This window comes from Bubalus bubalis, chromosome 1, assembly GCF_019923935.1.
Source record: "Bubalus bubalis isolate 160015118507 breed Murrah chromosome 1, NDDB_SH_1, whole genome shotgun sequence".
Lineage (NCBI taxonomy): Eukaryota > Metazoa > Chordata > Mammalia > Artiodactyla > Bovidae > Bubalus > Bubalus bubalis.
This window is the reverse complement of record NC_059157.1, coordinates 145,086,622-145,104,303: the sequence shown is the minus strand read 5'-3', so window position 1 is coordinate 145,104,303 and position 17,682 is coordinate 145,086,622. Positions and strand designations below refer to the sequence as shown.

General features: G+C 38.7%; 1 protein-coding gene across 3 annotated transcripts in view; it reads right to left on the bottom strand.

Moving 5' to 3' along the window:
- WDR49 (WD repeat domain 49) overlaps positions 1 to 17,682 on the bottom strand; it is a 170,372-nt gene that overhangs the window by 30,922 nt on the left and 121,768 nt on the right. For all 3 annotated transcript variants that reach the window (XM_006077286.4, XM_044945189.2, XM_044945192.2), the window contains 4 exons: positions 16,404 to 16,591; positions 15,445 to 15,642; positions 11,222 to 11,388; positions 877 to 965 (listed from right to left, as the gene is read on the bottom strand). In XM_006077286.4, the coding sequence (XP_006077348.3) occupies positions 877 to 965; positions 11,222 to 11,388; positions 15,445 to 15,642; positions 16,404 to 16,591 (642 nt within the window). The remainder of the gene's footprint in view (positions 1 to 876; positions 966 to 11,221; positions 11,389 to 15,444; positions 15,643 to 16,403; positions 16,592 to 17,682) is intronic.

Here is a 17,682-nt window from a genome sequence, read left to right as displayed (position 1 = left end):
CATATAATTATTTCATGTAATCTTGGCAAAACCCCTATGGAGCAGATTAGTTTATAAATATGCATTGAATATTAACAAATAATAATGTACCTTTTGACAACAAAAATTTCAACAGAAATGAGCATATTTGCTCTATGAAAGTGCAGCACCCCCTTGGACATAAGTTGACAAAAGATTTGTAATGAGTGAAATATTCTTGTTATATGATGGAGCTTCCAGAATGATTCTCACTACTCTTCTAAATAATACACTTCAGTATGATAACAATTTTTTGTTTTAATTAATTTTTTAAATAATTCTTTATCTGGTCTGCCAAAACTAAAAAAAAAAAAAAAATACACTATTCTGTGTGATTTGGGACTTTCTGAGAAAAAAAAAAACTTAATTTTATTTTTATCTTTTAAACATTTAGGGGAGAAAATTAACATTTCAGTGCCAACTCTATTTTGGAAACTATACTGGGCACTTTCCACATGTTTTCTGGCTTAGACTTTACACTTCTTCCACTTGTTGATTGTGAAGGCTTGGACAAGTCACTTAATATCTCTGAGCCTATTTGTCTTCCCTTTATTCAATGGAGATCACAAGACCTTATTCAGGTTTATTATGGAATACCAACATTCCTGGTTCAATCTGAGTCAAGAAGATCCCCTGGGGAAGGAAATGGCAACCTACTCCAGTATTCTTGCGTGGGAAATCCCCTGGACAGAGAAGTCTGGTGAACAACAGTCCATTGGGGGTTGCAAGGGTCGGTCACAACTTAGTGACTAAACCACCACCACCAATATTCCTGGCACATAGCATAGTTATTTGTTTTCTTCATAACAATCTATAAAATAATAACATAATAAAAATATATCAACAGTGATAACTTACTGCATGATTTTCGTATAATTCCACCATCGTAAAGGTCATGTGTTTCCATATATTTCACACCTAAGTTTATGACTTCTGAAGGTCTGACACTGGAATAAAATAATTTATGTTGAAATAAAAATCAACCACAAAAGATGAACAGACACTTTCTGGCTGTAAATGTATACCTTTAACAACAACAACAAAAATCTCTATCCTGTGGACTTAAGTAGTGACATTTGTTTACACTAATCAAGTTACACCTTTGAGTACAAGGCCTAGCCAGGTGATGGTATAAAAGAGGAAGAGTCACAGAGAAGGAGAAGTCAGTTTAAGCAAGGGTCCTGTCCTCAGAAGAAAATGTCACAGAAACGCACACTATCCTTGCCCTATGTGTAAATTATATGGGCTAATTAGTGTTATTGATCAAAAGTTCTTTTATCCATTGTTATGCCTGCATCTTCACTTATGGTATCCAAAATGCAAAAAGAAAAAAGTAACTCAGTATTTTTGAGGCTTGTCATATGAATCTACATGAAAACCTTAGATTAGCTTAAATTCACAGAAAAAGTTTTTATCAATAAAACACAGGAAGGGAAACCATTACATGGTTGTATATAATTCCAGTTAGCAAACAGGAAATGATTTCAAATATATTTAACATTTACTGTCATAGACCTCAGCCTTAACAGCTACAAGCCATGTTGCCAAAAATTATTATTTTCTTGGAAAGTGTCTGGTCAGAAAACATCCCTATTTTCACAAAATTGTTGAGAGTCACAGGGACTGCCCTCTTCCTTCTGCCTCCTTTCCTTGCATTCTTTAACCCTTTGTGATTACTACTCCCCATTCTAACCTTTATTCCCAAATTTGTTACATACTGAGCAGCTATAGAACTTTGGGGCTTCCCTGGTGACCCAAATGGTAAAGAATCTGCCTGCAATACAGAAGACATGCATTCAATCCCTGGATTAGGAATATTCCCTGGAGAAAGGAATGGCAACCCACTCCAGTATTCTGATCTGGAGAATTCCATGGACAGAGGAGCCTGGCAGTCTACAGTCCCCAGGGTCACAGAGTTGGACATGGCTGAGTGATTAACACTTTCACTTTTTTATAGAACCTTGAGATGTTTCTTATCCTCTCAGCCTCAATTTCTGCTCTGCATGTGATTCTTACTGTGGTGTTAAAGGAGGTAAGAAGGATGAATGCTGAGTGATGTGTCTAATAAATAACAGTATTCAATAAATGTTAATTTCCCTCCTTCCTTTTCCTCTGTCCTGGTTGACTATCTCTCAAATTTAAATGAGCTTAAAAGTAAAATTTCCATTGTAGAGTAGTTATAGATTTACAGAAAATTTATAAAGATAGTAGAGAGTTCTGGAACCCCTTCACCCAATTTTCCCTATTGTTAACATCTTATATTACCATTTGTCACAATTTCAAAATCAATACTGGTGCATTATTAGTAGTATTTTATTAGGATTTTCCCAGTTTTTCTAACTGCTCTTTTCCTGTCCCAGGATCCCACATTACATTTAGTTTTCTGACCCCTTAGTTTCCTCTGGTATAAAACAATTTCTCAGATTTTACTTGTTTTAGATGACCTTGACAGGTTTAAGAAACACCTGTCCGTTTTTTTGGTAGAGTCTCCTTCAATTTGGGTTTGTCTGATGCTTTTGGAAAACTCAGCAGTGGCCACAGGACTGGAAAAGGTCAGTTTTCATTCTGATCCCAAAGAAAGGCAATGCCAAAGATTGCTCAAACTACCGCACAATTGCACTCATCTCACATGCTAGTAAAGTAATGCTCAAAATTCTCCATGTCAGGCTTCAGCAATACATGTACTGTGAACTTGTGATGTTCAAGCTGGTTTTAGAAAAGGCAGAGGAACCAGAGATCAAATTGCCAACATCCGCTGGATCATGGAAAAAGCAAGAGAGTTCCAGAAAAACATCTATTTCTGCTTTATTCACTATGCCAAAGCCTTTGACTGTGTGGATCACAATAAACTGTGGAAAATTCTGAAAGAGATGGGAATACCAGACTACCTGATCTGCCTCTTGAGAAATCTGTATGAAGGTCAGGAAGCAACAGTTAGAACTGGACATGGAACAACAGACTGGTTCCAAATAGGAAAAGGAGTACATCAAGGCTGTATATTGTCATCCTGCTTATTTAACTTATATGCAGAATACATCATGAGAAATTCTGGACTGGAAGAAACACAAGCTGGAATCAAGATTGCCAGGAGAAATATCAATCACCTCAGATATGCAGATGACACCACCCTTATAGCAGAAAGTGAAGTGGAACGCAAAAGCCTCTTGATGAAAGTGAAAGTGGAGAGTGAAAAAGTTGGCTTAAAGCTCAACATTCAGAAAACCAAGATCACGGCATCTGGTCCCATCACTGCATGGGAACTAGATGGGGAAACAGTGGAAACAGTGTCAGACTTTATTTTGGGGGGCTCCAAAATCACTACAGATGGTGATTGCAGCCATGAAATTAAAAGACACTTACTCCTTGGAAGGAAAGTTATGTCCACCTAGATAGCATATTCAAAAGCAGAGACATTACTTTGCCAACAAACGTCCATCTAGTCAAGGCTATGGTTTTTCCAATGGTCATGTATGGATGTGAGAGTTGGACTGTGAAGAAAGCTGAGAGTGGAAGAATTGATGCTTTTGAACTGTGGTGTTGGAGAAGACTCTTGAGAGTCCCTTGGACTGCAAGGAGATCCAACCAGTCCATTCTGAAGGAGATCAGCCCTGGGATTTCTTTGGAAGGAATGATGCTAAAGCTGAAACTCCAGTACTTTGGCCACCTCATGCGAAGAGTTGACTCATTGGAAAAGACTCTGATGCTGGGAGGGATTGGGGGCAGGAGGAGAAGGGGACGACAGAGGATGAGATGGCTGGATGGCATCACTGACTTGATGGACGTGAATCTGAGTGAACTCCGGGAGTTGGTGATGGACAGGGAGGCCTGGCGTGCTGCAATTCATGGGGTCACAGAGTCAGACACGACTGAGTGACTGAAATGAACTGAACTGATGCTTTTCTAATGCTTAGATGGGGATTATGAGTTGTTGGAAGAAAGATAAGAGAGGTGAAGTGTTATGTTCATTACCACTTATCAAAGTGAAAGTGAAAGTCGCTCAGTCATGTCAGACTCTTTTTGACCCCATGGACTATTTAGTCCATGGAATTCTCCAGGCCAGAATACTGGAGTGAGCAGCCTTTCCCTTCTCCAAGGGATCTTCCCAACCCAGGGATTGAACCACAGGTCTCCCACATTGCCGGCAGAATCTTTACCAACTAAGCCACAGGGAAGCCCACAATTTATCAAGGGCACCTGCTATTGACCTGACATACCAGTGTTTGATGTAAATTTTATCAACTGGCCAAGGTTGCTTGCCAGGTCTCAGCAAAGTTACTTTTTCCCTAAATGTCTACACAGTACTCCCTGAAGGCAGATGAAGAGGAAAGTTAAGTTCTACCTCCTTGACTGGGGGGATTATCTACATAAATTATTTGGAATTATAACTTTTTTAAAGGAAATCTTTGCCATCCAAAAGACTGAGGGTAGATGGAAATTTTCCCCCAAACCACAAAGGCCAACCTATTGCTTCATTTCCAAAGACATTTGACTCCTGGGAAAACGGTGACTATGAAAATGTACAGGGAACTGGAAAGAGGGGAATACTCCCAAGTTTCCAGTACTCCTGGTGGACAAATACAAAGAAACTAAAGGATGTAATAAACAGCATGCATGTGTTCATGCTCACTCATGTCTGACTCTTTGCAACCCTATGGATTGTAGCCTGTCAGGGCTATAAGCTCCTCTGTCCATGGAATTCTCCAGGCAAGAATATTGGAATGGGTTTCCATTTCCTCCTCCAGGGGATCTTCGTGACCCAGGGTTTGAACTCACCTCACCTGCATTGGTAGGCAAATTCTTTACCACTACGCCACCTCAGAAGCGAAATAAAGAAAATGTGTGCATGTGTTAAGTCTCTTCAGTCGTGTTCAACTCTTTGTAACCCTATGGACTGTAAGCTGCCAGGCTTCTCTGTCCATGGGTTTCTCCAGGCAAGAATACTGGAGTGGGTTGCCATTTCCTTCTCCAGGGGATTGTCCTGAACCAGGAATTGAACCCACATCTCTTGGATCTCCTGCATTGGCTGGGGAGGGTTGGCGGGGGGTGTTGGTTCTTTATCACTAGCTTGGGGGTTCTCTACCTGGGAAGCTAGTAAAGAGCATAGATAGAGTTTAAAACTTTTGCAAAAATGTCTTATGGGGTGATGCAAGATGGGGGCCTACTATGGACTCTGGCATCCTCGCCATCAATTCTATGAGAAGGGAAGACCGTATTTCCCATCTCTCAGTACTGGATGTACAAGGGAGGAATGATGACTGTCAAGTTCCCAAGTGCCCTATTGGGCATTAAAGGAAGTGAAGGTGCCTAGAGGAGTTGCTTACCCATAGCAGATGCTTAACAAAACGTTTGATCACTTGACTCAGAGACCAACAAAATTTCAATACTGCCACATGTTGATTGTTGCACAGGCAGAATAGAGCAGCAGCAAAGCATATTGACTCTGGAGCCTGCTTTGGGGTCCCTGGCTCACCTCTTATGGGTTGTGTAAGTCACTTAACTTTTTTCTGTCTTGCTTTCCTAGTCATGAAATGGAGATTACAACTGTGGATACCACCAAGGATTATCAGTTGAATTCTTTTCAGTTAGTTGCTCAGTCATGTCAGACTCTTTGCAACCCCATGGACTGCAGCACACCAGGCTTCCCTCCGCATCAACTCCCAGAGCTTGCTCAAACTCATGTCCATCGAGTCGGTGATGCCATCTAACCATATCATCCTCTTGTGTCCTCTTCTCCTCCTGCCTTCAATCTTTCCCAGCATCAGGGTCTTTTCCAATGAGTCAGCTCTTAGCATCAGGTGGCCAAAGTATTGGAGCTTCAGCTTCAGCATCAGTACTCCCAATGAATAGTCAGGGTTGGTTTCCTTTAGGATTGACTAGTTGGATCTCCTTGCAGTCCAAGAGACTCTCAAGAGTCTTCTCCAACACCACAGTTCAAAAACATCAATTCTTCAGAGCTCAGCTTTCTTTAGGCTCCAGCTCTTATGCCCATACATGATCAAGGATTATAGTGACAATTAAATGAGCTAAACCATAAAAACCTTAGAACAACGCCTAGAATATGGTAAGAGCTCAGTAAGTATTGACTACTATCACTTTAGGACAGAATAATACAATATTTACCACTCAAATTAGGTGTTCCAACATTCCCAAAAGCCAATTCTGGGGCTTCTCCAATGACTCACCAGTAAAGAACCTGCCTGCCAATGCAGGAGATGAGAATCTGATACCTGGATTGGGAATATACCCTGGAGGAGGGCATGGCAACCCACTCTGGTATTCTTGCATGGAAAATCTCATGGACAGAGGAGTCTGGTGGGCTACAGTCCATAAAGTCACACAGAGTCATACCCTAAGCACATGTGTATGCAGTCAGTTCTAATATTCATTTTTTTAATCTTATATTAAAATTTTTTATATTTACAATTACTCCTATTTTCTCACATAAGCTCTACTGGCAGAATAATTAGAAAATCAACATCAGATAAATAATACTAAACATAAATTCCCTTCTAATAATAATATGGACTCTAGAACCTAATCATCTCGTATATTTAAGAATCAGTAAGTGTGCCTTCTGTTTTATACAAATTTACTGAGAAATTAATGGAAATTTACATTTCATTTCTCAACTAATTCTTTTACCCTGGCTTCTAATAAATAATCCTTTCACCATAAATATTTTTTTAATGGTAGCCAAAGAAAAATGTGTCAGATCATAGCAGACGGAGTGCTCTGGAGCACTCCAAAGACAGAGTGCTCTTTGTTGCCCTAGCATAAGAATAAAGATGGATTAGAGTGTGTTCAGATGGATAGGTCTGACTTACCATTAGAGTCATTCTATAATGAAGAGTGGTTCAATAACAGAGAAGGCTATCTGTACGATGGTGAGTGTAGCCTATGAGATTTATTCAAGATACGGCTGGAATATGCTTCTCTTACAGGTGGATTGGGAATTAGTCTACCAGACGTCAGATACCTCTTTCAAGTTTGTTACTGAATTATTAAAGATTAATAAACATGTGAGAAATGTTTATTCTCGCAAATAATTTAAAAGTCCAACTTAAAACACTGGCAGTCTATCAGAGCAACAATTTTAAGACAATGACAACATGCAGTGTTGGTTCAGACACAGTCATTTCCCTTTCCTGCTGGTGGTAGAGCCCACACATCATTGGGACAGCAATTTAGCAAGACTCAGAGAACTTTAAACTTTGACTCAACATCTCCGTTTCAAATAATTTATTCTAATGATGAATGTGGTCAGGTATTCAAACATGTATGCATGAAGGTATTTAAAGAAATGTTCCCAGTTAAAACTTGTAAACAGTTTAAATATTTAAGAGAAGAGAATGTTTAGAAAGCTACGTGATAATTCCTAAGGAGTTGTCATGAATATTGATATCTGGGGACACTCATATTAAATAACATGGAAATGTACTACCTGTATGTTTTTTAGGTTGTAAAACAGGTTACAAACTATGTATACCACAGTCTCACTTTTATAAAATGCATATTTGTTTAGCTGCATTAGCATGCTCAGAACAAGACCTGAAGAGTGAAATGCCTAAGTGTTAGTGGTGGTTTTGTTGTTAATGATTTCTTTTCATCTTTTTCATCTTGCTTATATGTATTTCCAATTTTTCTCCTAATTAACATGTATTATTTTCATAATAAAGAAATATTCTAAGGTTATATTGCCTAAATTATTCATTTTATCTGTAATTTATCTAGATTAGAATACTTCTGTGTGAGTCCAGAAACCAAATATTGCCATACATTAAGAAAAATGTACGAACACTGTGGTTTTCTTTCTCTATTTTATCTTTTTAGTCATTTTATTTTTTTCCCATTTTCTGATGGTAATATGAAGTTTGTAGAAACTACAGAAGGGAAAAATCTATTTCTTTGGGTCAATTGTTAACTAAGCATTAGAACTTCCTATTCTCTGTTAAACTCCATATTCATCTTCATTCATCTCCTCAGGTTTAAATTGAAGATGACATTTTACCACCTACCTTCTCACACATAATATCATAAAATATCTTAAGTCTATGGAAACCTGATGTTTATGTATAAGACAGAACATAATACATGCAAAGATTTTATCCTGGAAAGAGAATCTTAGGAGTTAAGGTGAGAACATGGCTTTACATGATTTAATTTTTTCCTTCATTATTCCTGCTTCTTCTATTTCCTATTGGCTTTTTCTTTTTGTATCTCTATCTTTCTTATTTTTCCTCCCACTCCATTTAAACATTTCCCCACCTGCATACATTCACCAAATGTGCTTTTCCCCTTTTAGTCTCTCTAAATTCTTTCATGTATTTACTTTTCATTCATACTTTTGCATATAGATGAGAACTGGCATGATTTCTCCTTGGATTTCCTGATCTGATTAGGAATAGGGCACATTCTTCAGAATAATATTTTCTTAGGTAAAAGGTAATCTATAATCTCTTCAATACTGGATGAAGACCACAAAAGATACTTTACATCTGACAGTTATATTGCATTTGTAGGTTTTCTCCATAGGATTCATGAACATGTTTCTGGGAGAAGTCAGGGCTGTACCTGCCAAGACAATTCTAAGGGTATGTTTTTAATTTTTTTTCTTCCAATTAGTTCAAAAATTTCAAAATGACATTATTCTGTACTATCTCTGTACTACAAATTTTTAAAATTATGCCAACTACCCATTTGAATTAAAGGCAGAAATTTTAAAGATTACAGATATTTTTGGGTATAATGTCACTTGAAAAGATGCAGTAAACAGGGATAACTTCGATTTTTACTGCCAAAAACCTCTCCCAAGGCCCACAGAAATATATAACAAAGGTAAGAAGATCACTCTGCTGTAGTCTTATCTAATCTAGCAGATGCAAAGTTCTAGTTTTAAGAGAAATCTGTGAATTTAAGTATCTACACATCAGCACTAATTTTCAGAAGACAAGTGTCATGGGACAACAGGAAAGGAAATACGATGAGACAGAAGTCCAAAAAGAAGTAAAGAGTTCAAAAGGCCAATTTTGAATTCTAAGGAAAGGTTGATTAAAATTAAATAACTGAGATTGTCATAAGGAATGGGAAATTAGTATTTGGCTGAAATAAATAAGAATCTGTGGACATTTGGATTCACTCTTCTGGAAGTGTCACAGAAAGAGAAATAATGATCAATCGGTGTTACCCAGGGGTAACTTTATTTCCTGATTAAGTTGGGCGGCTGGGTGGGGGCATTTTACCATACACCAAGTTTTCCATTCTCAGCGTTCTATTCTTGTACAGGATCAGTCATGCTATATTTCTAAACTGAAAGATTCTTCTGCCTGAAAGCAAAATGCCACTTGACATTTTAGCAAGCCATAATTCAAGGAAATGGAAGAACAAATACCAAAGGGTAATTTAGTGTAACAGGATGTTTAAAAGGGAATTTTTTTTCCCCTACCTCCTTATCAACAGAGGTCCAAAAAGTCTGAAAGCAAAATAATTAATTAATTAGGAAGTAGACAGCATTGCCACATTTCAAACTGAGGTGCTAGATCAATTCCTTGTGCTTGCTCCCTTTGTCAAGAAGGTGGCTCCAAAACTGATCTTGTGATGCTCAGATCAACCACCACTCTAGGACAAAAGAAGACTAAGGATGCAGAAATTCTAAGAGAGATTTGCACTGGAGAGAGTCACAGGTGAGGACTGAGTCCCACCCTCATGGACAAGGAGGGACTCTTCCCCTCAGTTTTAGCTTCCATTCACATAAGCCATGCAAAAAGCTAAACATATGCTGCCCAGGATAACCCTTAGAGGAACACAGTGAACCAGTGAATTAATATCTGAAAAAGTCTACTATGACTGAAACTGCCCCAGCGAGCAGGAGGAGAAGGAGTGACTGTCGAGTAGCTGGGGTGGCAAGGATGTGTGGGTTTCCTATTGGCCAAGCAGAAGTTAACCCAAGGGAAGTTATGCAAGAGGCAAGGCTGCCAGTGTGAGGAGACTGGAACAAAAAAACCCCAACTGACAGGGTTGAGCCCCAAGAGTTTGGTCGAAGAATGCATTAATTTAGAAAAGTGCAAGGCTGAGGTCTCTGGGTAGTGTCATCAGAGAATGCTCAACTTTACCCTCTAAATGTAAACTGTGGACTTTAGTTAATAATAAAGTATCAATATTGGTTCATGGATTGTAACAAATGTACCACACTAACATTTGACACTGTATGGGCTGAGGGCAGAGTATGTATGAACTCTCTACTTTCTATGCAATTTTTCTATAGAGCTTAAAAAAGTAATATAGGCACATGGTAATAGAAATGCCAACTGTATCAAAGAAAATACAATGAATAAAATTGTAAAAATTGTTTAATACAAAAGATGAAATTACGAGACCATGAGTCAGCAAGAATATAGAAAACAAACAAACAAACAAACAACAACAACAAAAAACAATTAAAACTGCCTGGCGTTAGAGAGTTAGAGGAATGTAAGAATGGGATCCATCTGAGTGGCAGAAGAGATGAAATGGCTGAACAACAGGAAGGAAAGCCTAGAAGTCATAGAATGAGAGTGATGTTCAATATTCAAAGTTAAGCTCTTTGAACTTGTGTCACATAAACCTCTGTGAGTGCAGGCATGCTCAGTCATGTCCAACTTTTTGTGAATCTACAGACTGTAGCCTGCCAGGCTCCTGTGTCCACGGGATTCTCTGGACAAGCATACTGGACTGGGTTGCCATTTCCTACTCCAGGGATCTTCCCAACCTAGGGATCGAACCTTCGTCTCCTGCAGCTCTTGGGTTGAAAGGCGGATTCTTTACCACTGAAACACCTGGGAAGCCCACAAATCTCTGTGTACCTTACCAAAACCAGAAGTAAAATCTGACATACATTCTAAGAGAGGTAGCTAGCTAGATAGACACATACATACACACATACACATATATATTGCTTTTGAAGAAAAGGGTTAACTTCCAAAATTAGGTTGATGATGGAGTAGACACAGAAGACTAGAAGACAGGATAGAAATCAATCATTACAAAGAGACAAGAAGTAAGAATCAGATACCAGCCTGAGAATATAAGCTCTCCCCCTGCCACATACACACACACATCTACCAATGATCAGAATGTGAGCGAAATCTTGAGGTAGTCATTAGACATTCCACACAGCATAGAAGGAATTGGGGGCCAATTTTACGCCTTACGGGTAAGATGTACTAACCTGTATGTTTTCTTATCAAGTAGCGAATGTTTTGATGGGTCTAAACATGACTCCTCCTTAGAAAATAAAGGAATTTCCTTTATGCTTTTCTCTTGAATCTTATGTCCCATTAAATTAGTGTCTCTTTTAGGAACAGAAAAACAGTTTTCAAGTTGCCAATGCTTTTCCTAAAAGAAAAAAAGAGAGAGAGATTTATTTTTATAAAATGTCCTGCTAAGTCCTGCTAAATCACTTCAGTCGTGTCCGACTCTATGCAACCCCATAGACGGCAGCCCACCAGGCTCCCCCATCCCTGGGATTCTCCAGGCAAGAACACTGGAGTGGGTTGCCATTTCCTTCTCCAATGCATGAAAGTGAAAAGTGAAAGTGAAGTCGCTCAGTCGTGTTCAACCCTGAGCGACCCCATGGACTGCAGCCCACCAGGCTCCTCCGTCCATAGGATTCTCCAGGCAAGAGTACTGGAGTGGGATGCCATTACCTTCTCCGTTTATAAAATGTACTTTCCTTGAACATTTGGGCTTCCCACTTGGAGCTAATGGTAAAGAACCTGCCTACTAATGCAGGAGACATAAGAGATGCAGGTTTGATCCCTGGGCTGAAAGATCCTCTGGAGGAAGTCATAGCAACCATTAATCTTGCCTGGAGAATCCCATGGACAGAGGAGTCTGGTGGACTAAAGTCTATGGGGTAGCAAAGACTGGGACAGGAGTGAAGTGACTAAATGTGCTAGATTCTTTATTGACGTCCGCAGGACATCAAAAATGAAAGAGATATGGCTCCTGTTCTCAAGGAGCTTACAGTCTTAAAAGGGAGATGGAACATACACATGTAAGTTTAATAAAATTAGAAAGGGATGCATCATAAGAAGCAAACAGAAATTTTCTGAAGTTATAATTTGCCCTCTACCAGTTCATACTGCATCCACTTGAATGCCTCAGGGAACACAGCCTGTATGATGAGGGAACATTAGGGATCCCCAGCATATCTCACCTGCAACTAATCAACCTTTGCCAGAAGGATTTACAGAGTAGACTGCCTCCAGGGCCCATAAATATAGTGTCAATGAATGATCAGGTCTCATATAGGATGATAAATAGTAAATTAAATTCAGCCTCAGTGTTTATAAGCAAAAGGGGAAGAAAGATGGGACTACACTGACTTAGAGTAAGCCCATTTTCCATTAAGGGAGTCATAGCAACTCTCAAGGAATGACATATGTTCTTTTCTGAGAGAAGTAAGAAATACAGATCTTATATGAAAACTCATGTTCAAACATAGGAAACTTAAATTTTAAACACTGGGTGAATAAGCTCAATCAAAGTCACTGAGTATCAGAAGCATCAGCTGAGGAGGGGGCACCAGAACACAAGCTCTGCAGAGCACAACAGTGGTCAGTGCTGTGACGGACACTGAAGAAACACACGAACCATCTCACTTCTTTTTATACCACAATCGTCTGACAGTTTCCTGGGATAAATGTATCTCAACAGATAAAACATCCCCACTCCATCTCTCCAACTCTAGAAATAGACATAGCACACTACTTACGTTTAAAAATCTAACTTGAAAACCAACCTCAGATCAATAGCTATGTTGTAAAACCGATTCACGGTTTTTAAGGAAAAAAACTTCTTCTATGAAATATACTGAACCACAATTACATGAAATTTTGAATACGTTAATCAAATTGAATGTGATCGGAAGCTGAAGCCTTAATGAAGGAAATTAAAATACATGATTGCCTTTCCTTTGTTTTTATAACTACTAGACCAAAATTAATTCAACTAAAAGACAAATGCAACATTCAAATATAGGTCAAAGGTCACTATGCTGTACAAATCAAGTTGGATCAGGAAAAAATTGTTCTGACCCTAGTCATATTCACAAATGGAGTCTCTTCTTCTCTAAGTATTTCCATCTGCCTACCATATCTTTCTGTGAAAGCATGCCTCTGCTCAAACTATGAGAAGAACATTCACTGTTGCTTTTTTCCAGTTATCTACTAATTTCCTTTTTCTTCCTCCCCTCCTTCTTATGTCCCTCCCCTCCCACTGCCTCCTCTGGCCCTTGAAACCAGCAGCACCATATCCAAGAGCTTAATAAAAGTGAGCTCTCAAAAAAAAAAAAAAAAAAAAATTAAAGCTCAGGCAGAAGGGACTAGAAAACCCAGCTGTCCTCTGTTTTGCCAGCCTTTACTTTCTAAAACTACCCAGGCTCTAGTGGCTCTTTTCCTATCTTGAACAGAAGGGATAAAACCAAACTGAATTTTCAAGGAGGCTTTTTGAGGCTGAAGTCCTTCGAAATACAAAAGACTCTACAAAACAACTAAGGAAAACAACCAAAGGTATACAAATGAACAGTTTTACTAGCATATATTTCTTAATTCTAATAAAATTTCCACACAGGTTGTGCTTTCTGGACACAGTTTTTGTGGCACCCATACCTAGAACAGTCCTATTTCTTGCTTTAGCATCATCTAAGGTCCATGGGGTCCAGAGAGTCAGAAAAAACTGAGCATCTAACACACACACACACACACACACACACACACAAGGTACTTATACTGCAGACACCACCTGCCAGATGACTCTTTGTCTCTCTGCACCCCCTTTTACCAGAGCCCATGTGGCATGGCTGTGTAGCAATGTCAGGATTGCAGTAACTTCTAGAGCTGCCAGACAGCTTTTCAACTTCTTTCATGTTCAGAATGCCAGCCATGCCCCACGCTGTCTCTCTCACCACAACTGCCCACACACCCATTTGAGTTCCCACTCAGACACTCTTTTTGCTAAGAAAAGTCTAGCACTTGCCTTATTTACAGAGCAGACGAGGCTGTACAGCTCTTGGCTGTCACGTGGCAACTCCCACATTTCCCAGCCAATCCACCCACCAATTTACCATCATTTTCTGATTTACCACCACCCTCCATGTCTTCAAGGGCTGTACGGAGTTGGGGCAGCACAGCTTGACATCCTCAAGCTGACTCCACAAAAGGAACAACAACAGACTTTGTCTTCCAGCATGAAGGGAACCACCATACTCAGGGCATGAGAGCGTCATCCAAGGCTGCTGACTAGGACTAAGTCAACCAGCCAGACAGAAACTGAAGTTCCAGGGTGAGCTCATACCACCATGTCTGAACAGTACTGGTTGAAACAGAACAAACTGCTACATTGTCCCCCAAACAAAAGGGACTAGGAACCGAGTCCCCATGAAAACAAATGGAAAAAAGAAATGTGAGACAATAAATATTTTCTTTCTTCCAAGACCTCTGGTTCCATTTTTTGGTAGGCTCATATAAATCAGAGCTTAGTTTCATGGGAGGAAGAAGTTAAAAACATCATGAGCTGTGAAATGACAGCTTGAATTCAAAGCCAAACTATACCACTTATTAGTGTCTGTGACCTCAGCAATTGATTCAAACTCTCTGTGCCTCTGTTTCCTCATATGTAAAATGGGAACAATGAGCATTCCTCCCTAATGGGACAGGCAATTATAAAGATTACATGAAATAACTCATGTAGGGCTTCCACGTGGCAGTAGTGGTAAAGCACCCGCCTGCCAATGCAGGAGACATAAGAGATGAAGGTTCAATCCCTGGGTCAGGAAGATCCCCTGGAGCAGGGCATGGCAACCCACTCCAGTATTTTTGCCTGGAGAATTCCACAGACAGAGGAGACTGGCAGGCTACAGTCCATGGAGTCACAAAGAGTCAGCCACGACTGAAGCAACATAGCACACACATAGAGACCTTAGAAGAGGAAAAACTCAGAAAACATTAATGAATGCAATTTTGGCAGGAATAAATCAGACAATGAACACAAAAGATTTTTTTTAATTTTCTGTATTTGATTATTGCCTGATTATTGCCTGTCACAGTCATCTGTCTATTTTATAGTAATGCAGTAGAATTATCCACACTGTATTTCCACTGAATTTTGAAACTGAAGAGATCCACTTATTTTGGAGGAGAAATTTTGCTCAGAAATCCGTACATATTTTAAGCTGCTTAGGTCCCCCATCTTTCCATGTCCCTGGCGTCCTCTACTTGATGGAACTGCCATGGTTAATAAGGGAGGCCTGGAGCTATAGATGCAGAAATGGAAGTCAGTTCCTTTATGACTAATGAACTTTACTAGATGATGAGATTCAAATGGAAACCAGGCCAAGTTCATACTAAATGTCAAGTAAATATTAGAATAGTAAAGAAGCAATATTTCTACCTGACCAAAGATCTGGACAGGAACACCACAGACATCAGTCACACAAACGCTGCAGTCTGCAGAGGCAGAGAGAATCAGCGAGCGGCCGCCCAGCTCACACATCTCTAAGGAGCTTATCCAGTCTTCGTGAGGCCGGAACGATCTTATCAGAGCTGGGGCCTGTGTGAGTTTGTTCTTGCTGGAATTAAGACAGTACTCCTGAATGAAAAGACATGCCAGAATTCTAAAATGTCCAAATATGAAATGACTACAGTGATATAACACTTTAAAAAAAAAAAGTCTGATACAAAAATTGAACAAAGGTGCATTTGGAAACAGCAATCTGTGATACAAATGCAAAAGAATAGCTCATGATAACAGAGGTTAGAAAAATGGTATTCACATTCAAGAAAAGGTTTCTAACTGATTTGACTAACTTGAGAAGTAGACACAAAAGAAGGATGGAGAATGGAAGGATGGAAAAATATAAGCAGTTAAGTCAGCTATTAGATAAAGTGGATGAACTTTATCATGTATAGGTAGTCACATATTATACAATTTTATAATATTATTAGAAAATTGAGCAGGTAATCAGTGACACAAAAAATCCCAAACAAACTCAGGATGACAACATTGTTAGATAAAAGACCAGTACACTACTTAGGTCATGTGTACTATCTCATTTAAAATGAGGCATGTCTGAACTATTTATTCTCAAACAATGCTGTAGAACCGTACTAACAATACTGCATTCCTAAATTGGGAGGCTGACCTGACTATATTAATAGAGGATTTTAAATATTGAGAAAAATCTGTTTTTCTCCATGAATTAAAGAAGTCTCTGATCAATACATAAGTTTTCTTTAGACTACTGAATGTTTCTTCCTTTATCTAGAAACAGACAAGACCTGATTCATAATTATCTGAAACAAAAGACAATCAAAAATTATAATGATAATGTGAGAATTTTTTCAACATACCTCTATATTCCAGATTTTTAACCACCCCTCCAGATCTCCTGTGGCCAGGTATCGATTTGATTTATCAGTAGACATAATAATAGAACCAACTCCACTATGAGCCAAAAATTCAGCCAAAAGGTGCTTCTTAAATGTATCCCAGAATCTGACATACCCAGATCCTCCACATGATACCAGGTTGGCTCCCCCTAATATATGAGAACACCTAATTAGGAAATTGCAAACACAAGAAACAACTTCCTCCTCAGTTTCCTTGTTGAAAGCATATGGATGTCCGACAGGGGAGTAGCCCTGAGATCAATTCCCAGCACTCTGATTCTCTAAATATACACTGGGAAAAGCCCTATGAAAGCTTCACTGGTTTGTGCTGAGTATTAAGTGAGGTAGGATACGTAAGATGTTCTATAAAATCTGGTTACCACTCCTTCATTCATTATTTTGATATTATTTGGGTTTCAAAATTTTGATAAAATTGATGTTACTTCAGACAAACTTACAAAATATTAATTTCAACATTATGATAATATTCCAATTACAGACAACCCATCTTTCTTAACTCTCCATTGGACACATATACCAAAGTAGTAAAATTCCTCATGCACAGAGCTAGCTATGCATATATGTATAGTTAGAGTAGCACAGCTATGGGCTTCTCTATGCAGCCATTATGCTTAGAAATCTACTTATGAGCTTGCTTTTTAATCTTTCATCAAGAATTCATTGCAAGTCCTTATGGAACACTTTTTTGGTTCATAGGCCTAGAACTAACCTTTTCATTTTCCATTTTTATATGCATGTAGAAGTACTTTACCTAAATTATTCTTCTGTGGCAAAGTTCCTATTATTATTTGATAAATCTGTAGATGACTTCCAATTTGCTTCACAAATGAGCTGCCTATTAACAATGATATCTGTTTAAGGTAGAAATAATGGTATGTAGCCGCTTCAGTGGAAACAATTTGGAAATACTGATAACATTAAGAAGAATTAGTGTTGAGGAAATGAGAGCAATTTCAGGATAACAGTTCATTTTGTGAGTGTAGATGCATTCTGGAAAATAGAAAGTTTTAGACTCTAACCATTTCAAGGTCTATTCTAAATTTTCCACAATGATTCTAGAACTCTATGAGGGTATATACCTTTATTGATTTTTAATGCAAAAAAATTTTACATGAAAACCATGCAGATTTTCTATCTTCAAATTGAATATGAGAAAGTGAATATGGAAAACAGGGTTCAGATATGTTTATTTCTTTTTTCAATCATATAATACATATAG